Genomic DNA, 27,462 nt, shown 5'->3' with positions numbered 1-27,462 from the left:
TTTTACCTTCTATCTCTCTATCTTCTATCTATTATACATAGAGATATAGATATAGATATTATATAGTATTATATAATAGTTCATTATATATATACGTATATAGTATAGTATCAGTCAATACAAGTTTACACATGATTTCTACCCCGCTACTGACGCCAGTCATGGCATCAATTGATCTGTCCTCGCCATCGAACTCGATTCAGACTGAGAAGACAACGAAACAGACTGATTTGGATTGTCGCGATGCTTACTTGAGCAGCAATGAAAATCAACATGGAAGAGGACATGGTACTGGACTCGCTATGAAGTCGGTTTCATTCAGACACCTGCTTTCGCCTCCCTTGTCTCCATTCGCAGCGCCTGTTGGACCAGCAACATCAGCAACTTCAACAAATACAAAAGCAAATGCAGAAGCAGGAAAACTCGACATCCCACCTACACCACCATCTGTTGTTACACGTCCTCTACAGCTCGTCACTGGAACCATGAACGGCAACATGAACGGCACGTCTGATCCGCCTATTTTTAGTGGACCTAACAGCTTTTTCAATGACGATCTGATCCCCGACTCTACCGCCTCACTGTTTCCACCGCTTGCGGACGTCGCTAGATCAAAACCAGCATCTAAGCCGAAGCAGAAACAATCTGTTGATTCTGAATATTTTGATGCCAGCTTTGTGTTTACCTTGTACGGCCGGAATCCGCGTCGTTGGCTTGCTCTTCAGCGTGATGCTTTACGCGTGTATGCTAATGCCAAAGCGAATTCAAATTCAAGTTCGAACTTGAGTTCAAATCAACGGTCTGTTCGTGTGTCAAAACAAATGTTACATGGTACTGGAGTTGGCAATGGAACTGGAAATTTAGGTGGTCGCGCGACCGTATCTTCTCCTTCAATGGCGACCCGATCAACAGCAACTCCCAAGTCGACGATGGCCAAGGGTACACCCAAGGCAACACCCAAGGCGCGCGTTTCTCCTACTCAATTCACGATGCCTTTGTCAGCTTTAGCAGGAATTGGTATGAATAGTAATAATACTATTAATGCTAACGCTGGAACTACAGGGTCTGCAAGCTCAGCCAGTTCATCACCGCCCACATCACCTCGGACAAATGTGGTCCATGATCTCGAGTATGAGAACCTGCCCGATTACTGTCCTCCTACTTCTTCTCTTGAGGGCGCCAAATCGATGAATACTTCATGGCATGGGAATGCGATGGACTTGTCTTCAGACCCGGACAGGCATTTACTGCACCCACTTGAAATTCAGCTTGCGAGCGCTCTTCGACTACCGTGTGCAGTCTATTTGGACTCGAAGAAACGGATTTTTGCTGAACGGGTGTTCCGAGCTCGCAGAGGATTGCCGTTCAGACGAACAGATAGCCAGAAGGCATGCCGGATCGACGTGAATAAAGCCACTCGTCTTTTCGTTGCTTTTGAAAAGGTTGGGTGGTTAGATGACAAGTGGGTTTCCATGTTTATATAGTTTCTCATCAGTCTCTACATTAGTTATCTGTTATCTGTTCTCCTTGCCCATTTCTTTTCCTTCCTTTTCCTTCTCCTTTACTCCGTGTATTTCTTATTGTGTATTTTTGTGGAAATTTTCTTTTAATTCTGGTCGGTGGTATGGTATGGTGGGTGTATGGTGTTTTCGGTCTGCATTGGACGATTCGCATTAGAGTAATTAATATTCATTCTATTTATATTTGAATTGAGTAGTAGTAAGAATAAGGATTGTAAGCCATGGTTATAGACCTGCACGGCTCGCATGACAGAAATTGTAGGCATTGATAATACCCTTCAAATGACAGACCGCCGCAGCGACAACAAACAGATGAAAAATCTGATGTGAGGAACCCAGCAAATCGAAGGAACCTGGCTTAAATCGTTCGGGTACTCTAGCCGCGTAGATAGCTGCGCCAGTGATGTATAGCCCGCCTTCGGTTAACATATAACCTAGAGCCACCCTGTTCCAAAGTTCCTCAGATCCTTGGGTAATTCCACCGAATGTGATCGGAATGACGCCTGAACACCCAAACGCGACAAATAGCAAAGCTCTGAACGGGCGCCAGGATGGGTCGATGAAGATCGGGCGTAGAGTGACCACAGTGCAGATGATTCCAAGACTACCCACAAGAACGAAGAAAAAGGGCATATACTGGGGTAATGCGTGAAGACCGTAAAAAATGGCTGGCACAAAGGAACCCAATATCAGACAGATTATACCGATGTAGTCGAGCCGGTTGCCGAACTTAGCTACTGACTCAGAATGGCAGTTGATACAATGGTACGTAGAGGACATCCCAAGGCACAACACGGCACCGAGAAAAAATATGATGAACACTGCATAGTCCTTACCTGTCGTCGACTCATATCGTGGTAAGAACATGGCTAGTGTGAACCCAAGGAAAATCAGGAAAAATAGCGACCCGACAAGGTGTGAGTAAATGTTGACGCTTTCGTTGTGCAGATAGGTCAACGACTCGATGCATTTCCAGGCAGACAGCGTTTCCCGACGATAACCAGATGTGATAAAGATATTATCTTGACGCCAGGCTGGTAACTCATGCCAGACCAATGTGAGCAGTTTTATTATTCCTTCGTCGGCTGCTGCCATTGCGTCCTCATCATCCTCATCCTCATTCTGGCTGGCGTCGTCCTCAAGCAGACTATCCAGACTATCATCGTCATCGTCACTGTCACTGCCAACATGGTCCTCTCGCACTTTAGTTCGTAACTTCAACTCGTAAAACTCACTATTGGCTGACAGATCGCTCGAGTCGACAGTCCGGATAAGCGGTGCCCTGGAGTCGTCGGATTCTTGGGATCTTCGAACAGTAGTTGTAGACATGATGTATTCTGTGTTATTTTATAACCATATACTCCATATATATGGGATACAGTGTATAGCACTATTCTACCTTATGCTGGAATATATAATCTTTAAAAATACTTCAATCCAATACTATGCAACAGAAATAATTATAATGTGATTGCTGGGAGTTGGGGACGGAGTCAACGGATCCAACAGTTGAACGGTTACTTAACATACTTAACAGACTTACATAAGCTGTTATACTGTTCTGTGTTGCGTAATTGGGCGGTATAAGCTACATTTCATATTGATATATAACAATATAAGTAAACCAGCAAATATATACATATAAATATCGGTGGACAGAGATACACATGGAACCACAGCCAGATCAGAGTTAGATCAGAGTTAGATCAGAGTTAGATCAGAGCGAAATCGACGCAAATTAGAACTTGACTCTACTGAAGTTAACTTGCCTTGATCATCTATATGGGTCATGGCTTATTCTATAGTATAATATACATTAGGTATTTGTTAGACTGTATAAAGGTATATACTGTATGTATTATGCAATATCTAATTCAAGACTTCAGACGACAGTAATATTTACCCCAACAGATTTGCACGTGAAAATCATGTGATAACATATGCAGATATAGATATATTTACACGAAGTATAGATGTCTGTAACGTATATATGCATGTATGTAAACGCTCTTACGTATATATACGTATAAATACAACATGAAATGGCCGAAATCGGATATATTTCGCGAGGCGCGGACCTGATCGACAAGCAGCAGCAAGAACGGTATTTTGCACAGCTGCAACGCCAGTATCTGCGGATCTGTGCCGATTCACCTAGTGTCGATTCATTACGGCAGTCATTGCAGAAGCTTTCTTTTGACCCTGGAGTTAGCGAATCGGAACCTGAAGGTTCAGTCACTGACGGACTGGGAGATGGTGTGCGTGGAAATAGCGACGTCGATAAAAATATAGACACTGAAAATGTGGAGAGCAAGGTTACCGATATCAATTATATGGACAAGAAAGGTACCGAAACTAAGGAAAGCCAATTTGACCAAATTCTTGTCGGACTTCGAAAACTTCGCGAGACAGTTCTCGCATCTGGTCCACCGACTTCCTTTTCGAAGATCGTGTTTCTGTTTTCCGCGCGCGTTACAGTTCTCTTAGGTCACTACCAGTCGTATCTTCCATCTTTGAAAACGCTTCTCGATGTGATCGATCCGGTTGTACCGCTAACTACTGCCGAGCGGTACGAGATTGCCGGTCTTTACGTTCTCCATCTGACGCATTTCGCGAATGATCCCGCTGCAGCATTCGACGCCTTGTATCGGTACAATATTCAGGATGACCTCCCCCTCCGCCAAATTATCATTTCTTGGACCGATAAAGACTACGTGCTGTGGCGGACCAGATACAAGGCCGAGTCCGACAACGCGCGCCGGAAATTAATGGACCACGGGGCCCGGAATATGGCTATTGCCTGTATGAAAACCATTGGTTCCGCATATTTCTTCATGAGTAAAACAGAGCTGGAAGGACTCGTGGGATATTGCTGGGATCAGTGTCTTGACTTGGGCTGTCGGTGGAGGTTGGAGAATGATCGCGTTGTGATTCGCCAACGCAAATAGTATTATAACATCATGACCTTTGTACATTATCCTTATAAAATCATTCTTATATTCATTCTTGTATTATTATAACATGGAGAATCCTAATCAAATTCATCACTTCTTGCCAGATCTTTCTGTATCAGTATAAACTCAATTCAACTTCACTCGACTCACTTTTTTATTCCACCAGTTGCTAAAGGTCCGCCCTTTGCAGCTTTTTGAGCCATCTCCTTGCGTGCAGCAGCCTCTGCTTTTTTCTTTTCTAGAAAAGCTTTATCCTCATCGTCGAGGTCTTTGCGTTCCTTTTTCGCCGCCTTCATCGCTGGTATAGTTAATATATAATATACATACTTGATACTTCTTGATCCACTTACGTTTGAGTTTTCCTCCTTGTCTTCCAGACATATCGTATTGAAGTTCAGTATATACTAGATTATCTTTTTTGGTATGTACTGATTCAAGATGGCTGCTGGATTATAGATAGAATTGCCACGAAGAAAATTATTACGTCACATGACGGATATCTAGCTTGCATCAACCAAATAACAATGAATATAATATAAAAAAATAACTTTTCTAGATCTGTTCATTTCTTGCAACTTCATAAAGGAATAATAATGCTGATAAGAGATACATGATAATATTCAATTTATATATATTTATATAACTATTTGAGCTAATATAGATAGTATATGGGTTTCTCATATTATCTATTGAGCTGAAACTACAAACTGAATTGGAATAGATGATATAAGAATTGTATAGATGACAAACGAATTGGTTAAGACATATTATTGTATAGCGTATAGTACAAAATGACTGGAAAACGGAAGAAAGAATGCTTGTCGGTTCCGACAAAGAAAACTAAACTGAATCAAAGCACAGAACTAGATACCCTTTCAAAATTGATTCAACGAGATGAAATTTCTGAAGACGATGACGATATGTTTGCGGATCCTCGGTCTGCGCCCAGCGAGTCAATAGCTGTGATTGATGATTCGATCGACATCAACTCCAACTACGACGACGCTGAAGGATACTACAGGACCGTGATAGGACAGGTGTTTGATGAACGATATCATATCCAGGCTAGCCTAGGGAAGGGCGTATTTTCGACAGTAGTACGCGCAGTTGATACGGCAACAAACGAGCCTGTGGCGATAAAAATCATCCGCAATAATAGCGTCATGTACAAAGCCGGGATGAAGGAGATTTCCATTCTCCAGCTGCTGAACCGGACAGATCCTGACGACATGTGCCATGTCATTCGACTTGTCCGGTCATTTCAGTACCGTGGCCATCTGTGTCTTGTCTTCGAGGGAATGAGGTATGTATCGTCATTCGATCAATTTAAATAAATCTAGTTAAGTCTTCTAACTTATCTTTTGCAGCTGCGACATGCGGACTGTAATCAAGACTCGAATGACAATCGCTGAAATTCGTGATCTCGCACATCAACTATTCCTCGCGCTCGCCCATCTCGAAAACAATCATGTTCTTCATGCAGATCTTAAACCAGATAATATCTTCTTGAACAAAGCACACACGAGTCTTAAACTCGGCGACCTTGGTTCGGCCTCCGACATATCTGACAACGAAATCACCCCATATCTCGCGTCGCGATTCTACCGAGCTCCGGAAATCATTGTCGGCTTACCGTACTCGTACGCTGTTGACATCTGGTCCGCAGCATGCACTCTTGCAGAATTATACACCGGTCGCGTACTCTTTCCTGGATCCACAAACAACAACATGCTAAAACTTATTATGCAGCTCCGTGGAAAGTTACCACATAAACTTCTTCGCAAGGGCTTGTTCACTAATTCTCACTTCGATGAGAAGCTTGAATTTCAATCTAGAGAGTCAAACAAACTTACCGGAAAGATAACTACAAAATCAATCACTTTTCCGAACGGAACAAATACCATTCGCGATTTACGTTCTGCTCTGCTATCGTCTGCTTCTCCAATCGCGATATCTCCGCCACCACCGCCTCCGGCCTTTGTCGACTTGCTTGATAAAATGCTGAATTTGAATCCGGAAAAAAGGATTTCGGCACAGGCTGCGTTGAATCATCCGTTTTTCAACTGATCCAATTCAGAATGTACTTCGTGGATTTCTAGTATCGGTGTTGCTGGTGTTCTCCTTGCTTAATGCTTAAATATATATACATATACAATAGACAAAAAGTTCACAGAAATATAGTTCGTCCTATATTTACTCTTAATATCATAACTGCGAGTAAATTGAATATACGAATTTCTGATAATGGCTAATAAAAATCATAAGATCGAAACTTGGTATATAATAATACGAGTATGGTCAGACATACAAGCAAAATTTGGAACATGGATGCATTTCAACTAGCATGTACTACTTCATCAATTGCTCACTTTCACCTTTCACTGATGCCGTACATTAGATGTAAAATTATCATGTAATCGTACGATAGAGATCAAACAGTATATAGTCACTGTGAAAGCTGCTTTATACTTAAAACAGCCGATCAATATCCATCTATGAATAATCAGTGAGTTACCTGGAGTCCTCACGAATGACCAGAGTCGGAGGAAATTTAATATATGTAATTTGTTATCTACGGAAGTAATTCAACTGCTCACTGTCCTATACAATCTTATAATAATATCTATTATGCTAAATGCATCCAAAACCTCATATGCAATACCTTTATCTTACGAATTTTCTAAACCTCCCTTCTCAACTTGGAATCAGCGACTCGCCAACTAAACTTGGCGTCCCAATATCCAACTCTATAGTAATCCCATCTTTTCCTGTTCTCATTTCCACGAACCGCTCAAATTGCCGCACAATTGAGTTCCATTCCGCAATTGCATGCCCACAATACTTTATACTATTTTTCAGAGTAGGACAAGATGACTGATCTGGAATGCTACTACTTTGTTGAGCCTTGGCGAGCAGTAAGATTGGTGTTCGAATAAACGGAATTCGCGGCATGAAAATTTGTGCCGGCGACGCTCCTCGGCTCGGCCCAGCTGGTCTATTCATAATCATAGCCGCGCTGTTGCTGCTGATACTGCTGTTGCTGATCGTACTGTTCGTACTTTTCATACTTTTCATACTATTCATACTTTTTGCGCTTCTCACGCTCCTCACGCTCCTCACGCTCCGTACGCTCTTGGTCCGTACAACCTCATTCCTGGAATCTTCTTCCGTTAAAGTGCTAATTCCCAGCCCAGATCCACCATTGCAATTGACCCCACTACCAGCAGAAACTGATCTAGCATGCTGCAAGCTTTTCAAGCCATCCCCACTCGGGCTCCCAGGACCAGGACCAGATACCGATCGAACAGATCTGGAAGTATCAGTTTGCGCACCTGAATCTGTATACTGCAAACGATGCTGGTTCGTGGCTTGCAAGATGAAACAGTATGATTTCTCACTAAAATTCAAACTGTTTCCTTGACCATTACTTGTTGGACTAGCTGTGGTAAGAGCTGAGGCTGTGGTGATCACGGAGCTCGTTGAGTATGTCGAATTCATTGATGCAGTCGAATTACGGCGCATTAAACCAGCTGGCCCAGAAATAATATTGTTATTTGCTGATGGCAAGGCAGAAAGGGGTTCTGAAGACGAGAGTGAAGTTACTGCTATCGTATCGGATTCATTTGCAGACGAGAATCGCAAAGATTTCAGGCGGCGCAGTACAGTAGCAATTCCACCACTGCTAGTTCCCTTGCTAGTCTCATTACTATTTGTCGACGCTAACGAACCCGAGGAGGAAGAGCGTGAAATGGAAGGCGAAGCAATAAACACGTCTTCATCGTGCACATCATATCGATTACTTATCGTCGACGGCCGCCCGACCGATAACGAAGACAACGAAGAAGACGAGCTGCGCAAATCAGACTCAGTAGAAGTTATTGTTTCTTGCAGATATTTCATAGAGGCCAAGAAAAATTGGTGCGCGTCCGAATCACGTGTAACACATCGAACGAGTGCCACACGACGTCCTGGAACCGGTGAGCAAGGCTTCATACTGATTTGAGCTCCAGAAGCAACTGCAGAACGCAAAGCCAGATATAATTCAGCTAGTCGCATAGTGATCATCATCGTAGCAATACTCGAGCGCGGCGAAGTAGTACGAATCACTCGCCAACAGATCAATCTCATGAAATACGATCGCACTAGAGGTGACCAATGGCAGAAATATTTAGACCAAATTGGCTCAGAAAGCAACCATTCGATTGCATCTTCATTACCTGAATCCGATGACAACACAGCAAATTGGTCCCAAAACTCGTACAGAAACACAATTGCCCGAATCTCAGCCAGTGAGCTTTCCGAAATCATCATCCGCTTGAGAACTTCGAGCCAAAACGACCAGTTCAACTGTTCAGCCCGTGTTGTACCTGCAAGAATATGTAAACTGGCTTGCACCAAATCACACAATGAAACGCAATTTTCAGGAACATAGACAGAAACACGTTTCGCGGCGGTCTGTAGTAAGGTGGTCTCGAACAATCGCATCAATGTGGTAGAATAAGCTTGACAGGTGGAGCCTGAGGCATCAAGAATTTCTTTAATCGACAACATAATTCGCATGTGAGCAATCTGTCGCACAGTGGTTTGACCCGATGTCGGTCGCAAGGAGGTTGAAATCTCAAGAGCAAGCGCATCAACATAATCTGTTGACGAGCCCTCAAAGACTCGTCGATTGCGTTTCGACAAAGAATCCAAAATACGCAGCGCATTTGCGAGGATGAAGAATATACCTGGTATCACCAGAATGGCTTCGTCTGGCGTGCATGCAGCAGCCGTAGCAGCTAAAGCGACATGATCAGTAGCAATGACAAAGTAATGCTTTAAAAACGAGGCAAACACGTCTGTATCCCGAGGACCCCACCACTTTTGAGCCCAAGGACCATAAACTTCATTCTGAATTAACGAAGGAAGAGAAGTTTTTACCTCAGAGAAGTTTAGAACATCTGTCGATCCGACCAAAGAAGAGAGATGTGTCGGGAAAACCGCAGAAGCCGCTCGGGCAGTACTAGCAAGAACTCCCAGAGCCATGGAACTCTGTTTGCGCAGACGACTGACATCGGACTGTGAGACATGCATGAGATTAATCAATGCGCTAGCCATGCCTGGCAAATAGAAGAAAGCATGAGCAAGCACTGAACCAGCGAAAACTGAAGTGCATAATGGCGTGGGCTTCATCATCAATCGAGTCAAGGCAAGGTTAACCGTGCTAGTCATGGTTTGAAGATACAGCTCCGTCGCCGATGGATTTTTACAGAGCTGCCACTCTCGTCTATTGAGAAGACCGACGACAGCCTCTAAATAAGCAGCTCGGTCTGTGGCAGAGACCGCGTGTGGAGGACGCTCATAAAGAGATGCCAAGCATGCCTCCCACCAGCGATGTAAAATGCGGACACGACGGTCAAGTTCTGCAGGCGAAACGGTAGCAGACGAGGCTTCAGCGGTATGTGAACGAATGAAAGGCAAAACTGAAACTCGCAACACGTTGGCCTTGTGGATCGTGGATCGGTTGGTAAATCTAGAAAATTAATATTTTGCTCAATAGTAGAATAAAAAGAAAACTCACTTTTGGAATTCGTGATCTAAAACTCGATATTCTTCTATCCACAAATTCTGGAGTTTCTTACCCGAGACTTTTCGACGGTCGGGCGTAACAACTTGGGTGCCAAATGTCGGAGGAGCCCAGAAGTTCAAGACCGAGGAGGCCGACGAAGATGCCGGCGAGGTATTTGTGGATGTGAAAGCCGAATTATTGGTCGTTGCAGGAGAAGAGCGGAAGAAGAAAGAGGAGGCCCGGGAAATTGAGGAAGCAGCTGTAGAAGAGGAGGTGAATGAGAAGTTTGAAGTACTTCTGGCGCGATTTGCAATGTGACTGTGCTCAGAGGATGAGTTGGAGGAGGAAGTTGAGGACAGAGAAGAGGCGAAGGAATTTGTAGAAGCCGCTGAGGTCGAGGTAGGAGACGACTGAACAGTGAGAGAAGCAGCAGATGGAAGAGCAGGATTGGTCTGCGAAGTGGAGGAGGACGAGACGGCAGAAGAGAAGGGAGGGGGAGCAGAGTCTGTTGCAGCAAAAATGGCGAGCAAAGGGCTTGTAGGTGCAGATTGAGCCAACGGAGAAGAATTAGAGGTCGAGGGAGACAGATGGACAGTCTGCGGGTGTGTTGGCAGGGAAGATCGTTCGCTGTCGGCGGAGCCAGGCCGTGGAGAGGAAGTCCGAGAGGGAGCTCGCGAGGAAGAGCGAGAGGAGGAGGCCGCAGGAGGGGGAAGGGAGATAGAGGGAGCGGAGCCCATGAAGGGCGAGCCAGGAAGATCGTGCGAGAAATACGAGTTTGGAGTCTGCGAAGCAGGCACGGAGGCAAATATCGGTGCAGTTGGCGAGACAGGCGAGGAACAAGGAGAGAGGGAGAGATCAGCAGTTGTCGGTGAAGATAGAGAAGCGCTCATGAGCATGGAAAGTAAGGAGGGATCTATATCAGTCGGAGACTGGGCGTGGGCGCATCTTGCAGGTACCGGAGAGGCCAGTAGGCCAGGAAGGACAGGCGACGGAAGGGCGAAGCATGACGCTGTAGCGCTGAGCGAAGGCGAGCGCTGAGTAGCGTGCAGGGGGTCGCGAGGCCGGAGGCTGTCAGGAGCAGAAGTAGCGGGCGGGGAGTCGATAGGCGGCAGAGGCAAAGATGCCATGGGAGACATGGGAGCCAGGCCGCGCGGAGGATCGACGAGGAGAGCGCGATTCACAGAGACGAAGAGCGCGACAAATCAACACATGAGACTGAACGACGAAAGAACTATAGTCGGTCTATAGCTCCGAGCAGGGAAAATGCCTGGAAGCTGTGGGAGGAGTAGCGAGACAGGAGGGAAGCAGAAGAAATGAGCGAGACACACAGGCAGACTAGTGGTAGTAGTACTAAGTAGTCGAGCTCCCAGACAGAGGTCCCAGACACTCACACCAAACGCGACGGATAGATATTAATAGCAATCGAGAGCTGCAACGACGCGGCTTTCGGTGAGAACGCAGAGACGTTGATACTAAGCGAGAGAGCAGAGATGGTTGGTTATGGAAACGAGTGTTGGTTGAGAGGTGGAATTTCGGAGTGAAAGAAATGAGAGAGAAGGAAAGAGAGTAAATAGAGCCTATGTGTGTGAAAGGGCCGATCCCAAGAGTCAAAGGAGAGTGAGCACTGTAGTGCTTTGTGTAGTGTTTTGAGTGGACCTGATTTTTTAATGGGTTTCTTAACTAGCTAACTTTCTTTGGGTGTGAGTTTGTCTGAGGGTCTGCGTGGCAGAGCTACCTAGCTTCGCTAGTACTGTTTCTAGGACGCACGCCCGCAAATTGGCCAGCCCAGAAATTACGTCGACGCAGTCAACGAAGTCAACTACCTTGTGGTGGTGCCTTTTGAAGCCTTTCGACGCCCTACGACGCACTACAGAAGCGCACAAACTCTAGCGTAAAGTTCAGCAATGGTCCCCTCTGAGGACGCCGTTTTCCTCGATTCTCTACGTAATCCGACCGTGGCCAGTCCCAAATAGGACCAAGGCACGAGGCCGTTGGGAGGATCATCCGCCGCGCACGCAGGAATGTCCACGTGACGAAAGGAATTGTGAGCGGTGAGGGCTGGCGAAGATGAGCGATTAATTTTAATTGATGTTGAGGGAGGACGAACAGAGGCAGGATTGCTGCGCAGTAGCGTGAGCGGGCTTGTAAGTGGCCGATAGCAGATGGCGGATAGCAGATTGCAGTTGGCTATTGCAGTTGCAGTTGCAGTTTTTGCAATTGTGATTTGCAGATATAGCTCGAGGCTCGAGGCTCGAGGCTCGTGGCTAGTAGGTAGTAGGTAGTAGGTAGTAGGTAGTAGGTAGTAGGTAGTAGCACGTAGCTTGTAGCATGTTGCTGTAAGCGGGTCTTCACTCGACGGTTATGCTCTGGATGTAAACATGCATACATACTATATTGTGGACACGGTGCAGAATTGCAGACAGGGCAGAGACTACAGAAAGTGCACTAGAGATGCTGGCATAGAGGTCTGAGATTCTCGCTGACGTCCTCTCCTCCTTGCATGTGCAAATCTTCCCTTTTCGAACATATTACCCAGCGAACAAAAATTGTCTGAGCCGTCGAGCTTGTCGAGCTTGTCGAGACGTGTCTTCAGGTGTTAATACTACACAGGGGGGGTAATAGGAGGAGGCTTCTTTTCCCCTCATGTTGTATTAGATCCTCGTACTCGGTCTGAAAGCCAGACAACCCGGAAGCCAGGAAACCAGGAAGCTAGAAGGGATGAAAAAAGCCTTGACCGCCAGGACCGGGCTGAGCCACAAAAATAAACAAAACACAATTAGGGCAATCTCTCCTGCCATCCAGCTACAGTACCAATCCCTATTATCGCACTCAATTAATTACATAATCGTATTACATAATCGTATTAGTATAATTACATAATATTATTACCTAATTAGATCTCTATCACATGATCGCAGCGATAGGCCGCTCTGATTCGCCAATTGCGTGTCCGGTCGCCTCGCCCTTCGGACTGGCTCGACTCTTTCCGTGCTTTCCATCAAAGACTGTATTATTTTGCCTTGCAACCAGTGCTGTATTTTTGGTGTTTTATATATCGAAATCGGCTCAATTATTCCAAAAAAAACACAGTTCGCCATGTTTTCCCAATCGATTCGTGTTTTTTCGGTATGTTTTTCGCCCGCCGGTTAGCGAGTCTGGTTCTCTGGTTTTTCCGTCCTTCTCGTCGTGGTCGTCCTGGAAATCCTGTCTAGTTGTCTTTTAGTCGATGCAATTTAGTTATTTTTCCTTGTCCACTTTCAGGCGGTTTCGGTTTATGCTTGATACTTCTGAACGTCTTTGTTTCTGTTTTTTTGGATCAATTCTTAGTAAATTGAGCTATTCTGAACAGATCCATTCTTTAATCGTCCTGATCGTGAACCGTTTTCGCATCCAACCGTCGCTACCCTTTGCTTTATATCAATTTCTTCATAATACTAACTTCTATTCAGCGCGCTTCTCTGCCGGCTATGCGACGGAGTTTTGCTACCACTCCTGCTCGACGAGGTAAATTTCCATTCTTCTCCGCCTTCATCTCTCTTCAATTTCTAGATCACGGCTAACCCATCCCAGACCTTCTCCAGGATCTTTACATCAAAGAGCTCAAGGCTTACAAAGCCCCCGCTGTTGCTGCTGACGATTCGGTTGGCCAGGTCAAGCCTTGGTCTGTTCCCCCCGCTCCTCTGCCTCCATCGCTCGAGGCTGCCACGCCTGCTGATCTTTCCGAGTACGACTCGCAGATTGTCGAGGTCGAGGGAATCGCTGTCGGCGAAGAGCCTAGCACTGAATCCCTTGACGATTGGTTCGTCGTTGAGCCCCTTCATGATGAGCATCATTAAGTCCGTCATGTGTTTCTAGAAATATACATCTTTTCCATTTACTGATTTCCATCATCTGTCATCAATTCGCCTCGTCCAAGGCTATACTAAACTCTACAATATTAGCCTAGTTTCAAGCTATACTTTCATTGTTTAATGAATTTCAATTATGCCATCGTATTGAGCTAGAATGTGAACTGTAGAATGGCTCTAGGATGGTTACATTGGCGTTAGAATTCAACTAGTTGACGTAGTACTGTGTTAGCCAATGAATATGTTCTATATTATTTGAATGCCTTTACAAATTATATCAGCAATATCTATATAATTGTATAATGGCTATTCATAAGCCGATAGATAGAACATGTGGTAAATACAGAGTTGAATTCCGAGAATATCTATTAAATATCAAACGTATGAAGTAGAAAATAATGTATATTAAACAGTAACAACATGCAATCCAAACAACTCATACATATTCGTTCTCAGACCAAACAATCACATCCAAGAAATCCATCTTGGGCCGACTAGCATTCAGTACAGAAGTATTTTTCACGTTTTAAACTTTAGAGTTGCCACAAAAATAGAAAATAGCATAAAAATCACAAAATGTCAAAACAAACAGACAAATTTACCACGTAATTTGTTCAAATCTTTCATCATCTTCTTTTTGAGCATTGATATAATTCAATGTGCGTTCAAAATGCTTTCGCGGGGAGTCATTCACCGAGTTATCGATGGAATTTGCAAGACTAGACATAATCAAAGATATTAACCCGTTAACATATTTCACCGTAACGACCTCACAGCCACGGTCGTAGTAGTAAACATATCTGTTGAGGATTTCAACAAACAGTTCTATAGAAACTGCTGAATCCATACAAGCATCAGCAACACGGAGGCCGCGCTGAAGACATTCCAAGACGCGCTTGCCATCTCGGTACAGAGCAGTTTTCCCTTCTTCTTCGCCACGTACTGGAATCTCAACCGCCCACCACAAATGACTAGCGAAGTACACGGCACGGCATTGATCTGGCTTCTTCAGCAGCTTGGAGCCAAATAATGCATTCTTCGTGATTAATGTCTCGTAGCTCTCCTTGCTGAAGTTTCGCGTGCTGTGAAGTGCACCGGCAATCACAATCAGGGCCTGGAATTGTGCCCGCGAATCCGTCAAAGCCTCCTCAAACACAACATAAGCCTGCGCAAAAAACTCATACGCAACTTCCTCGGACTCGACCTGGTCCGTTATTTGACCACAGAAAACGTACAACCGAAGACAAGTATCAGGGGTCGCGCCGGAGCTGTACATTTCCGTAATCAGCTGGTGCGCAAGTTTGGCCACAGCAACTATCTTTTGCGCATACGCATTGTCCACAAATCGCTTACCATAGTACTTCTGAATCAATTTTACGCTCAGAGTTACAAGCGCTGGATAGGTATACTTGATGCGATCACCACCTTCGGCGAACGCCTTCTTCGCAAGCTGGATCATACGGAACTGCACGTCTGGAATATCTGACTCAATCAAGTGTACAATCCGCGCCAACCAACCTTGCTCCTCAACCGTTTCTTCCGTCTCGGCGTCTTTACGCTTGCTCGAGCCATTCACGCCAGGAGTGCTTGGAACCCCATTAGGCGTACCGAACGGAGCAGCAGGTTGCTGGCCCTCCTTTATAATCACACGAAGTAGCTCGGCTACTCCCTCTACATCTTCGGGCATCTCGATCTTGGTATAATTCTTAAGAATGGAGTGGGCTACTGCCGCCGCAATTGACCGACGCGTGGCATACGACTGCGCATGCAATAGTCGTAGGTAGTTTGGAATCGCAAGCACATTCAGTAACGACTTGTACGACGATATCGGCGCAAGTAGAAGCGCAAGAATGTTGTTCTTGGCAGGTGGAGAGTGAAGATCGGCGCTGTCCTTAAACTCCTCAACCTTCTCCAACGTAAATCCCATAATTTCATCAATATATCCCAGTTCGGCAGGATAACAGTTCAGACACAAATTGGTTAACGAAACCAGCAGTGCGGTCACGTCGCCAATCGAAAGATCTGGTCGTGCTTTGATCAGAAGCTGGATCTGCTCGAAGAAAACTTCAAAGAGTCGAATCTCTTCTAGCAAATTGCTCGAAGAAACAGCTGCCTCTTGTTTCTTGACCTGCTGTTTGGGTAAAATTGGTTCAGGGTCTGGGTCGTCCCCAAACAATGGAGCTTGCTCGGGCTCGGCCGGTACATCAGGAGTCTCCTCTTCACTCTCTTCCTCTTTCTTATCTTCTTCGCTTTCATTCTCGGACGCTTCCTCATTGACAGTACTTTCTGTACCTGATTCGGTTTCTGCCTCGGCAGTATTGCCATCACCCCAGTCACCGTTCAAAGCTGGCAACGGAGCAACGGGAGCAGAAGCTGCACCTTCTTCTTCTGGCTTGTCTGGAATCGTGTGGTCCTTAAACAAACCATACTCTTCAGCCACATTATCCTTGAATCTGATGCGTTTGACAGCGGCGGTCAATTTCTTCATTGCCTCCTCTTCTCGAGCCTTGCGAACTTCGGGATCTTGAGCCTCCGCCTCACGGGTAGCGTAAGCAGCGAGACGGTCGATCATAGAAATGACAATATTCTTAACGTTCACACCGGGATTAAGCTTTCCAGTAGCAGACAAAAATAGATCGAGAGTTTGCAAATGGAACTCATCAGGGAAAACTTGCGTAATGACCTCGAGAAGATATTCTTGGGCTAGAATGTCACGGCACTGGACGACTTGCTCGAGAATAGCTGGCAAAATCGTCTGATTCAGTTAGAAGTGATTCCTATAAACAATCATGATAGCAAAACTCACGCTCTTGTAAACCTCCACATCGACACCTTCAAGCTGACTAAGACGGACCAGATTACTACCGACAAGAATCTGAAGCTCCTGGCGCTCGCGCATACGTTTTTCACGTTCCCGACTATGGCCCTGGTGCTGCAAACGAACCCACAGTTTGTTCATCTCAATAAAATTCGTGATAATGAAATGGATAGAATCAGTGAGGTTTCCCTCTGGGCCCTCGCTGTCGCCAATTGGCAGACAATCGCGGGATTGACCAGACAAATAGTAGCGGAGGAAAAGACCACGGATAGGATGTTGAACTCCACGACACATTTCCATCATATCTTTGAGAATTTCTTTGACCGGTGCGTCTGGAACAGACATATATACAGTTCCGACGGTAACCATGAGATAGAGTCGCGGAAGAATGTTGCCTAAAAACAGAAAACTATTAAGCAATTGCCATGATAGAAAACTCAAAAATACATACCGGCATACTGAACTAGCTCGTACAAATCAGCCAGATGATTATTTGGATGATTATCCTTCAAATAGACGGACAGATTGCGCATTGAGTCGAACACGGCCATGTAAAGCTCATAGTACTGCTTTGGACCAAGTGAAGACGTCCGCAGCTCTGAAAGCATGGACGAAGCATGCTTGAGTGCATCCATCAGCTTTCCCTTGGACTCGAGGTTTTTGAGCATCAAACTAGACTGCTGACGAACGACATTGAGCGCTTCGTCGAGTAATCTGCCCTGCTCTTCCTTAGAAGGCGAAGGCAGCGGTGTAGTCATATTCGGGCTGACGATGAAAAATGGACTACAGGATTTTTCTAAGTCTTATGACCAAAACTAAGCAGAAGAGAAGCAGACGAAAACAACGACGACAAAATTAAGCTGCTTTTAGCTGCTTTTCGACCGCTTTTTTTGCGCTTATTCCCGCTATTTAGCAGTTTATGTTGTGGTACTTTCTTGACCTGTGGAAGACGATGGCGATTAGAACGGGCTTCCGCTGTGGTCCCAAGCCCGAATAGGATAACCTAACCCCCTTGAAGATGAGTTGGAACACAATTGACCATTTAATAGTGGAGGAAAAGAGTATTCGGGATTTCAGAATGCTTTACGAGTTAAGAGGTTCAATATTGTTCTTTTTTTAGGCGTTTCGAAGCTTAAGATTTACTATTTCGTCATAATTCTGAATTTGTACGCTATACCCGGGAACTAGATAAGTATCACGTGCACTTTAACGAATAAAACCCTTAATACGGAGCCGCTGTCATCGTATATTTCTGTACCTCTTTGCTGGTCCGTATAGTGTGCATTTGTACGTTACATTGCATATTGCATGGCATATTACACATATTTATAAAATATACATATATATATAGTAAAGAACCTTGTATTATATAATACTGGCAAAAGTTGTACATTATCAATCGTTTCAGTTAAGTTCCTATAATTTTGTATAAGCAATCGCTCTTACTGCACGATGGGTATGGCTCGCAGACTCGTTTCTCAAACTTCAGTGTTGACTTGATCTAGGAATTCCAAAATTTTTTCGCTGGATGTCCGAACGTTATCCACTGATTTCACAGTTAGTGGAAGACAACAAGATCCCGGAGTAGGTTTTTTTGTCAAACGCTTATCTTTTCTTGCTCATCCTAACCCCGCTAGGTTCGACAACATGTACCTAGACATGAATGGCATTCTCCACAATTGTACTCACGGAGATTCAGGCGACACAACCTTTAGACTCACGGAAGAAAAAATGTTTAGTGCCATTTTTACTTACATTGAACTAATCGTTGACAAGATTAAGCCGCAAAAAGTTCTTTTCATGGCTGTTGACGGCGTTGCTCCTCGTGCCAAAATGAACAACCAGCGATCCCGTCGATTCAGAAGCGCTATGGATGCCGAGTCTGCCCGTGGCAAAGCAATGCGAGAAGGAAAGGAGATGCCTAGCGAGCCACCATTTGACTCTAATGCAATCACCCCAGGCACCGAATTCATGGCTAAACTAAGCAAACAACTTGACTATTTCATCACACGTAAAGTTTCCACAGACTCTCATTGGGCAAGCATCCAGGTCATCTTATCTGGTCATGAGGTTCCTGGTGAAGGCGAACACAAAATCATGGAATATATCCGCAAAACAAAGTCTGAGCCCGGCTATTTTCCGAACACACGTCACTGCTTTTATGGCCTAGACGCCGATCTCATCATGCTCGGCCTGGTAAGCCATGAACCTCATTTTGCTTTGCTTCGCGAAGAAGTCACATTTGGCCGCAAAGAACAAAAGAAAGACTTATTTCACCAAAATTTTTTCCTTCTCCACTTATCGCTAGTGCGTGAATATTTAGAACTTGAGTTTGCGTCTCTACAATTTGGCTTGTCTTTCCCTTATGATTTTGAACGCATCCTTGACGATTTCATTCTTCTATGCATCTTTGTAGGTAATGATTTTCTACCTAATCTTCCTCAATTTCATATCAACGAAAATGCCTTGACGTTTATGTTCGAATCTTACAAGAAAATGCTGCCTCAGTGCTCGGGTTACATTACAGATTCGGGAACAATTGACTTTGAAAATTTACGAATCTTGATGAAGGCCTTTATGGATTTCGAGTTCAAGCTATTTGAAAACTCGAATGATGATTCCCTGTATAGTGGATCAAAGATCACCGAAAACGGACGACGACCTAAAATGACCTCCAAGCGAGGCATTCCCCTTTCTATGACTACTCAACAGAATTTGATTTTCAAAAGTTTAGAGAAATATGTTTCCAGTGCATCCACCGGTGAAAAATGGGAACTTCCAAAGCGTTTAATTGAATCAGACCTACCATTTGTTGATACTTTGGCAGCTAAATTGTCCTTGTCTCTAACAATTTCAGATGATCCAGACCCGTTGATATCCCTTTCGATTCCTGCTAATAGTGATTCTGATTCAACTGATGAGGAAGCCGAAGCTGCTATTGAACGTGTGCTGGCTGAGTATCGATCGGCAACCGTGTCTGACGGCAGTTCAAATGTTGATCAGAAGAAACCTTCGAGTACAGTTCTTGATAAGTTTAACAATTGGAAAGACACCTACTACAAGGAAAAAGTTGGTTTCTCATTTTTTGATGAACCCAAGCTGAAGGAGATGTGTGAAAATTATATCGAAGGCATCCAGTGGGTCTTGAATTATTACTACAAAGGTGTCTGTTCCTGGGGATGGTTCTATAGATATCATTATTCGCCGCGCATTTCTGATGTCTCTAAGGGACTAGGTATCAATATCAATTTTGACCTAGGACAACCTTTTTATCCATTCCAGCAGCTTATGGCTGTGTTACCCGATCTAAGTAACAAGCTTGTTCCATACCCATATCGATCATTAATGCATGATCCTTCATCTCCTATTATTGATTTTTATCCTGCGACTTTCGATCTCGATATGAATGGAAAGAAGATGGAATGGGAAGCAGTGGTAAAGATCCCATTTGTAGATCAGTCTCGTCTGCTTAAAGCACTTAAGGGTTAGTTTCTGGCTTTGTTTTGCTGTATGGATCTAATCAGGTTTTAATTACTTTTTAGCTCTAGATAAGGATCTTACGAAAGAAGAAAAGGAGCGTAATTCATTTGGTGATATGACCATTTTTAGTTTTGATCCCAGTATTGATAAAGTCTTCAAGTCTTCCTTGGAAGGCGTATTCCCCGATATCGAGCATAGTCATTGCGGATACTCGACTTTCCATTTTCCTTCGCATGGTAGAGAGTTTCAGAGTAAGCTATGTGAAGGAGCATTTGTTGGTGCTAATATGCTCAGTGGTTTCCCAACATTGAAAACCGTTCCTTTCTCTTCCTTTCTTAGTACGAAGCATTCTGTGCAAGTATTTGATCAAGAAAGTAAGCGCGAAGCAATGCTTATAACGATTGAAAACCCCTATGATGACTGGAAGACTGAGCAGGTTGCGCAGAAATTTATCAACATGACAGTCTACGTCGGATATCCTTTCTTGACTGAAGCATTGGTCGTGGGAGCCAGTGATTCTAAGCAAACTTTTAAGTTGGATCCGGGCAGTGGTAAGATTATTCAGGAAGAGTCTGATTTTAAGTCGGTCATGGACAGCTATAACAAAGAGTTCCGATATTATTCGCGTCATGGTGTCGATATTGGATTGGCCTCTATTGCAATGATAGTTCGTCCATTTTCGGGGATGACACTGAATTCAGATGGTGCGTTAATCAAACAATTTGAGTCGGATTTTGAAAAGACAGCGTTGTACTCTCTGCAGACGACTGTGGCAAGTGTTGTTCATCCCGATCAAAGATTTGTGGAAAAGGCTGCACCGAAGATTGACGAGAGATACCCAATTGGTACGCGTGCGTTTTTCCTAGGCAAGGAAGCATTTGGAAAGCCAGCTGTTGTAAAGAAAATTAATGACGCAAGACATTTAGAGGTTTTCGTTGCGGGAGGAGATTCTTCAGAAGGGACGAATTTTGGTACGCATTTTGCGAATGTGGAGTCGCAGCATTTAAAGTATTATTCGGCCATGGATCTCTGCCGTGAGTTTAAGATTCCGGCGTTGTTGCTTAGTAAAATGACATCGAGTTTTATGGTCACGGTGGGAACTAAGTCGCTAAACATTGGGTTGAATTTGAAGTTTGAAGGAAAGAAGCAGAAAGTTCTTGGATATAGTACGCGAACCGATCGTGGATGGAGTTATTCTGATAAAGCCAAAGAGCTATTCAAGGAGTATATGAAAACTTTTCCGACTCTAATTAGAGGACTTACTGCAAATCTACATACAGATCGGCCAGAGCTTTCAAAGTTGATAAGTACCGAAGATGTTAGTGCAACTTCGGAGAAGTTGAAGGAATGGTTAAAAAGCAAGACCGTCGGGATGGAACGAGTTGGGTTGGACACTGAACAGTTACTGCCGGAGACAGTTGCACAGATCGAAGCAGAAGTGGATAAGCGAATGATAAGCGATAAACATGCTGCACCTCGGCTGATTAGTAAAGTACCGCTGAAGTTATTATTAAAGCCCGCAGAAGCTATCCATCAGCTGAGCAAGCAGAAGTTTAGTCTTGGAGATCGCGCAGTATATGTACGCGATTCGGGAACGGTGCCGATAGGTAGCGTGGGCACAGTGGTTGGAATTTCAGTGGCAAACGGGAAGACAGTGCTAGAAATGTTCTTTGACAAGTCGTTTATGGGAGGAACGACCCTTGGAGGGCGATGCTCTGATTCTCGAGGGATGACTGTGGAGAGTAGTGCAGTGATCAATCTTACGAATAGGCAGATTGGTCCGTCGCCGATTAAAGCTGTGGGAGGGCATGGAATTAACGGAGGGCTTACGAATGGACACGGTGGAAGTAGAGGGGTAGGCAGTGTTAGAGGAGGAACAAATCGAGGCGGATTTAGTAGGGGAGGTATGGGTCGTGGAGGATATGCTCGAGGAGGAATGAAGATGTAAGAGAGGCACAGATTTAGATTAAATATAGGTATAACGAGACAAATAACATAAACTCATATGGGAAATCACCAGGATTCCGCCCAAGGTCTGATCTCGAACTCGTTCGTCCAAGCACTACGCGGTTGCTTATGGATATCCAAATAGGACAGAGCGACGTCCGCCGGCACAAGCTTACCGTCCGGAACGTCGGCGAGAAAGGCTTTTGTCTTTTCGGAATCTACTAATCCATCAATGTTGACAAGAGCAACGTGAAGGCCTTTTGGTCCGTATTCTCTCGCGACTGATAATGCGATAGCCCGCTGAGCGTGTTTGGCAGCAGCAAAAACACTCATCTGAGCACTCGATTTATATCCTGCGGTTGCACCAGTAAAGAACAACGTAGGTGGATATGGTAGTTCCGGTGTGGAACTCTTGTTATTAAAATCCACACCGTTAAGAAGGAGCGGGATGGCGTGTTGAGCAAATAGGACAGATCCTAAGGCAGATATTGAGAAGGCAGCCGAGTATTCAGCAGGAGTAGACTGAAGAAATGGCTTTCTGAGAAAAGGAGCCGAGGCATTGAAGATAGCGACGGCAACAGGCTGATTAAAATCTTTGATCTGAGCAAATGTTTCGGACACCGAGACATCTGAGGCGAGATCTGTCTGGATTGAAGACACCAAGGGCGGGGTTTCAAGGTTAGTTAGGTCAGGGTCTGTGAAGAGAGATTTCAGCAACAGTGTCGTTGCGGATACTGGAGGAGGCAAAGTCGCGCTGGGTTTTGTTTGCAAAACCGTGGGTGTCGATCGACCGAGGACAACAATATCGTATAAGGTACCAAATTGTGTCGCAAGTTTGTAAGAGATGCCAGGACCGAAACCGGCGATGATTGCAAGTCCTGGCTAGTGAGTTAATACTAAAGTGAACGATCTTGGATGCCATACCTTTTGTGCTTGACATAATCTAAGCTGAAAATTGATAATCACTTAGACAGTTTTATAGATAAGTAAGAATTGGTACTGATTTAAACCATGATTAATGTGAGTTTGAACTTGTCAAGAACGCTAGTCAATAACAGATGAACTACTCTTCTACTCTGTCCGATGACATCATCATCCAGGGAGTGCCCTGAACTACTGTTGATCCGCCAGGCTGATTATCCAAACCAGTTCTGTTTCTCGATTATTACGTCATTTTCTACTAATTTTGATAAATACATAAGAAAGAAATAGCGAAAACAGAAGTACGTCAACTGGAATTCCATTTTACTGCTTACTGGTGGATCAGGTATTAGTGCATCAATCTAACTGGTCACTGATTGAATCTACAACTGGTTGTGATGATTCTGTGATGAGTGACTGTCGAAATGGACTAAGTATATATATTTCATTAATTTTATAATATGACAGCAGAAGGGTATATCTGATATCTGTTCGGAAAAAGTGAACCAGTAAACAAACTTAACAGTTGAGTGCTAACTGCTGTCTAAGAATTCTTACAACGTTGTCCGAACAGACGTTGACAGCTGTTCCGTATCGACAACTACGAATGGAGTCTCCTAGTACGTAATTCGAAAAAGGAATCTGGAGTTATATACTTTGGAATTTTAAACGTGCAACAGCGAACGTGTAGTACTGCAAAATTACCTTAATTTCAGTATATCGATTGTTTTACCCTCGGCTATGGATCCCCACTTCAGCCATAACGTTCACTAACGCACTACGTCCATGTGCTCCCTGTCCGAATTTATTCTTGAGGTTTCTCCGAGCTGCTGCCGAAAATATTCTGCTTTCTAGAACATTGAGCTTAGGTTGATCGAAATCTATCATTAATTCTCTCTTAACAAGTATATATAACGGAAGACAATATCCCTATTAGCCCGTGCCTTACGTCGATGATTGAATTCCATTGACCGGACATCTTCGACCTAGACTTTGCCTTGCCCATGCCACCAGCTTCTGCATCTGCCTCCTCTGCGTCGTCGTCAGGCCCTTCCCCTCGACTTAGTAGAATTGCACATGCCTGTGAACCATGTCGGATTAGGAAAACCAAGGTATATAGAGCTTGAAAGTTTCTTGCAGAGTGATTAATCGTGCCTAGTGTAGTGGTGAAAGGTATAAAACTTACCATTCCAGCTGATCCAACAACTAACTGATAGACCGACTTGCTCTCACTGTCAAGCTTTCGGCATTGGATGTTATTACGCGCATAATAAACGCGATAGGATTAAAGAGTATGATATATTTCAAATAGCATATCCATTGGTGTACTGACAATTGCAGAGAGCTACAGACACTACGCGATAAAGTGCGCAGATATGATGCTGCACTCCGAGATTTGGCACCGGTTCTCGATGACCAGGCCAAAAAATATCTTGACGAGGTAGCAGGGACTGTATGTATTGGTTGAGTGCTAGATGGTTGGCTGGATGAGACTAAGCAGACCAGAATTATTCCAAAATTGTCGGTCCGGATAATAATCAACTGAGCATGTCGACGGAGGATCCACCTGGAACTACCAAAGATGAAGCTGCCGAAGCAGATGCAGATTTTAATGGCGAGGACTTGGTATCTGCAGAAGTGGGCTCGACCGGATCTGTCGATCATTTGAATGAAGACATCAACTCGTTTAGCATTTCACAGCCAGAAGGTTATGTTGGCAAGACCTCGAACGTGGACTGGATCAAGAAGATCTTTGACATTGTTGGGGAAGAGAGCAACAGTACGGCAACCGGCGGAATGGACGATTACTTTGACAACAGTGGATTCATCAATCCTAAGCTGACTGACGTCAACTCGCCAAATTATAATCTCGATGATTTGGATTTCACACTTGATATTGTCGACGTCCGGGCGCTGCCTTCGAAAGCTGTGTCGGACGAGCTTCTGCGATACTACTGGAAAACCGTTCATCCGTCGTTCCCTTTCGTTCTCGAGCCGTTGTTTAGACATCAGTACGACTTATTTTGGTCTGGCTATCTCGAAGACGAGACCGGTCAGTGGCTATCGCTTTTAAACATTATATTCGCCATTTCGTCTTTCTTTGCACATATTTCGTGCGTCAAGACTATCCCCCCTCAAAGTGTAGATCATCTACAATACTACGCCCGGGCACGAGTGTTAAAGCCTGACATCACGGCGCCTGGTGACGTTCAACATATTCAATATATTAGTTTGCTGAGTTTCTATTTACTCGCGACCAGTCAGGTCAACCGAAGCTACATTGTTCTTGGCCTGGCTATTCGACAGGGTCAATCAGTTGGTTTGCATTTGAGAATTAATCGAGCTGCATTGACAGATGCACAGAAGGAGGTACGCATCAACCTCTGGAATGCCTTATATGTGTTGGAGCGGACTGTCTGTGGAATGACCGGTCGGCCGTCGATCATCGCGGATTACTCTGCTTCAGCACCGATGCCGACGATTCCAACAGCTGAGGGCAATATCGATTTCGGCACGCCGTTCGTGAATCATGGACTTGCACAGCCCATTCAAAGCCCTTTGCCAATGTATTTTGGTCTCGAAGTGAGATTGGTCCAGATTCTCGGGAAAGTGATTGAAAAACTCTATGCACCTGAAATTAACAAATCGAGTTGGTCGGTTGTCCAAGTCGTCATGACAGATCTGAATGCCGAGCTGGACGAATGGAAAGCGAGTCTTCCTTCGGTGCTGGATTTCGAGGCTGCTTCGCCGGCTGCATGGGATGCCAACCTCATGCTCACACACCAGCGAATGTGTCTTGGATTCATGTATTACGATATTACGCGGATGATCAATCGACCATGTTTATGCAGAATCGAATTTCCAAACCAGTCGCAGGACTCGATCGAACTTATTGAGCGGCTGGCCGCAAAAGCGATGTTAGCTGGACATCGCTCGATTAAGCTATTACCTCGAATTGATCCTAACCTCTATTCAACGGACATAGCTACAAATCTAGCCATCACTCTTCCTTGGTGGAGTATTGCACATTACCTGATGGGCTCGATTTCAGCCATGGTGCTTGGGTTTGTGACCAACCATCGGCCGACAGAACCGAGCGAAAACGACATTATAGCCGATATTGATTATTGTGGATTCATTCTAGATCCTTTCACAACCGTTACTGCGGTCAGATGTAAAGAAATATTGTCGGATTTGAGGCGAAGAGCCATGGATCGAGAACCACTAAACAATCGCCAGTTATATAGTGGAGAACAGGATTTTTATACCCACGTGGACGCCCCGGCTTTATTACAAGGAACAACAGGGCAGCAGTTCTCTGTATATGGTCCGCCTATTCCGTTTAGTTCGGAACTTACTTATCCGACGCATTCTGTGGAACTCGTGGATCCCCGTACTCATGATATTTCAGAGGGAATTGCATCTAGTTCAGCAACTGTCGCTCCGATTCCGACACATGAATTGCCAATGCCCATGTCAATGCCTACGGCCATGTCAATGCCTATGCCCATGTCCATGTCCATGCCGATGCCGATGGCTATTGATCCCCCGTATGTTGATCCAGATGGTGGCCTACTCGACCTCCATGGACTTCCGAATCGAAATGCAGATCTGAATAATCCGCCTTCTTCTTGAGTTTAGTTTGAAATTCCTGAAATGCGATCTTTATCTGCCGAGGAACTGACATTTAATCAATGGACCTATGTACGGAAATGCTAGCAAAGTGAAGTTTGCTCTTTGATGACCGAAATGATAAATCAAGTTTGCTTGGACCCACTAAAGGCAATAGTCAACTGTTTGAACTACAGTATTGCTATAGACTTGAATTCGGCCTGGCCATTTTACAGCATCTGTAGATGAATGCTAGTAATATGAAGGTGTACAATAGTGGAAGCACAAGAAATGGATATTTTCGTCCAATACTTTTTCCGGCTTTAAAAGCTAGCACTGTATGGCGTAGAGTGGATTAGAGTTATTACTTGAAGGTGATGTCAGAGTTGACCGCTTGTATTGGGCTGGCTAAAATGCTTCACATTTTAAGTTTGAACTTGCTCTTATCTTGTAATTGTAACATATCTTATTGATATTCAGAATATATCTCTATATCAATTATTGAGAATACGCTTTGTTAGTACATATGCGCGTACATAATCATAGTTTTTACATATTATTGTATTACATCCGCCCTACAGGAAAGTAAACACTAAATAGCATTTCATGAATCTTCCCTGGCAAAGAACCTTGGATTTGTCAGTTGCACTCCCTTTTGGTCCTGTGTCGAACTTGAAAAATCTCAACAAACAACAAGAAAATGATTGAAAACAGATTTAAAGTTCCATTCAGCTCTTGATTTAGAGAGAGAACATGAGAAATATTACCAAGCCAGCATTTTCTTTTCAATTTCTACTGATTGAAAGGGCAT

General features: G+C 44.4%; 11 protein-coding genes across 11 annotated transcripts; 6 read left to right on the top strand and 5 right to left on the bottom strand.

Annotated features, from left to right (window-relative positions):
• The first annotated feature begins 19 nt into the window (after positions 1–19).
• V1516DRAFT_673798 (uncharacterized protein) lies at positions 20–1,709 on the top strand. The gene has a single exon (XM_066921970.1). It carries the CDS (start codon positions 132–134, stop codon positions 1,482–1,484), a length of 1,353 nt encoding a protein of 450 aa, XP_066778355.1. The 5' UTR covers positions 20–131; the 3' UTR covers positions 1,485–1,709.
• On the bottom strand, positions 1,644–2,951 carry V1516DRAFT_673797 (hemolysin-III related-domain-containing protein). Its single transcript, XM_066921969.1, has one exon. It carries the CDS (start codon positions 2,847–2,849, stop codon positions 1,746–1,748), a length of 1,104 nt encoding a protein of 367 aa, XP_066778354.1. The 5' UTR covers positions 2,850–2,951; the 3' UTR covers positions 1,644–1,745.
• A 497-nt stretch (positions 2,952–3,448) lies between these two features.
• On the top strand, positions 3,449–4,538 carry V1516DRAFT_673795 (uncharacterized protein). Its single transcript, XM_066921968.1, has one exon. The coding sequence runs from the start codon at positions 3,563–3,565 to the stop codon at positions 4,466–4,468; it is 906 nt and encodes a 301-aa protein (XP_066778353.1). The 5' UTR covers positions 3,449–3,562; the 3' UTR covers positions 4,469–4,538.
• Positions 4,477–4,917, bottom strand: V1516DRAFT_673794 (translation machinery associated TMA7). Its single transcript, XM_066921967.1, has 3 exons — positions 4,825–4,917; positions 4,625–4,772; positions 4,477–4,580 (listed from the first exon to the last, which is right to left on the bottom strand). Exons 1-3 carry the CDS (start codon positions 4,853–4,855, stop codon positions 4,565–4,567), a joined length of 195 nt encoding a protein of 64 aa, XP_066778352.1. The 5' UTR covers positions 4,856–4,917; the 3' UTR covers positions 4,477–4,564.
• A 477-nt stretch (positions 4,918–5,394) lies between these two features.
• On the top strand, positions 5,395–6,541 carry V1516DRAFT_622297 (kinase-like protein; the record flags this gene model as incomplete). Its single annotated transcript, XM_066919577.1, has 2 exons — positions 5,395–5,777; positions 5,842–6,541. The coding sequence occupies 2 exons, from the start codon at positions 5,395–5,397 to the stop codon at positions 6,539–6,541; spliced, it is 1,083 nt and encodes a 360-aa protein (XP_066778351.1).
• A 627-nt stretch (positions 6,542–7,168) lies between these two features.
• Positions 7,169–11,161, bottom strand: V1516DRAFT_685143 (uncharacterized protein; the record flags this gene model as incomplete). Its single annotated transcript, XM_066923599.1, has 2 exons — positions 7,169–9,989; positions 10,038–11,161. 2 exons carry the CDS (start codon positions 11,159–11,161, stop codon positions 7,169–7,171), a joined length of 3,945 nt encoding a protein of 1,314 aa, XP_066778350.1.
• A 1,866-nt stretch (positions 11,162–13,027) lies between these two features.
• Positions 13,028–13,904, top strand: V1516DRAFT_673786 (ATP synthase complex subunit H-domain-containing protein). Its single transcript, XM_066921966.1, has 3 exons — positions 13,028–13,151; positions 13,475–13,529; positions 13,596–13,904. The coding sequence occupies exons 2-3, from the start codon at positions 13,493–13,495 to the stop codon at positions 13,859–13,861; spliced, it is 303 nt and encodes a 100-aa protein (XP_066778349.1). The 5' UTR covers positions 13,028–13,151; positions 13,475–13,492; the 3' UTR covers positions 13,862–13,904.
• Positions 13,905–14,175: 271 nt separating this feature from the next.
• V1516DRAFT_293381 (vacuolar protein sorting-associated protein 35) lies at positions 14,176–17,579 on the bottom strand. Its single transcript, XM_066918864.1, has 3 exons — positions 17,143–17,579; positions 16,680–17,086; positions 14,176–16,628 (listed from the first exon to the last, which is right to left on the bottom strand). The coding sequence occupies exons 1-3, from the start codon at positions 17,447–17,449 to the stop codon at positions 14,472–14,474; spliced, it is 2,871 nt and encodes a 956-aa protein (XP_066778348.1). The 5' UTR covers positions 17,450–17,579; the 3' UTR covers positions 14,176–14,471.
• A 415-nt stretch (positions 17,580–17,994) lies between these two features.
• Positions 17,995–22,159, top strand: V1516DRAFT_649983 (exoribonuclease). The gene is made up of 4 exons (XM_066920239.1): positions 17,995–18,147; positions 18,197–18,275; positions 18,329–20,175; positions 20,234–22,159. Exons 1-4 carry the CDS (start codon positions 18,144–18,146, stop codon positions 22,117–22,119), a joined length of 3,816 nt encoding a protein of 1,271 aa, XP_066778347.1. The 5' UTR covers positions 17,995–18,143; the 3' UTR covers positions 22,120–22,159.
• Positions 22,120–23,197, bottom strand: V1516DRAFT_690657 (uncharacterized protein). Its single transcript, XM_066923836.1, has 2 exons — positions 23,043–23,197; positions 22,120–22,996 (listed from the first exon to the last, which is right to left on the bottom strand). Exons 1-2 carry the CDS (start codon positions 23,056–23,058, stop codon positions 22,185–22,187), a joined length of 828 nt encoding a protein of 275 aa, XP_066778346.1. The 5' UTR covers positions 23,059–23,197; the 3' UTR covers positions 22,120–22,184.
• Positions 23,198–24,043: 846 nt separating this feature from the next.
• V1516DRAFT_663821 (fungal-specific transcription factor domain-containing protein) lies at positions 24,044–26,675 on the top strand (the record flags this gene model as incomplete). Its single annotated transcript, XM_066920547.1, has 5 exons — positions 24,044–24,151; positions 24,199–24,212; positions 24,257–24,331; positions 24,381–24,492; positions 24,546–26,675. 5 exons carry the CDS (start codon positions 24,044–24,046, stop codon positions 26,673–26,675), a joined length of 2,439 nt encoding a protein of 812 aa, XP_066778345.1.
• Positions 26,676–27,462: the final 787 nt, after the last annotated feature.

This window comes from Lipomyces oligophaga (genome assembly GCF_038497815.1).
Source record: "Lipomyces oligophaga strain CBS 7107 unplaced genomic scaffold V1516scaffold_3, whole genome shotgun sequence".
Classification (NCBI taxonomy): Eukaryota; Fungi; Ascomycota; class Lipomycetes; order Lipomycetales; family Lipomycetaceae; genus Lipomyces; species [Lipomyces] oligophaga.
Note: the sequence above shows the minus strand (reverse complement) of the source record. Positions and strands in the feature narration are given on the sequence as shown.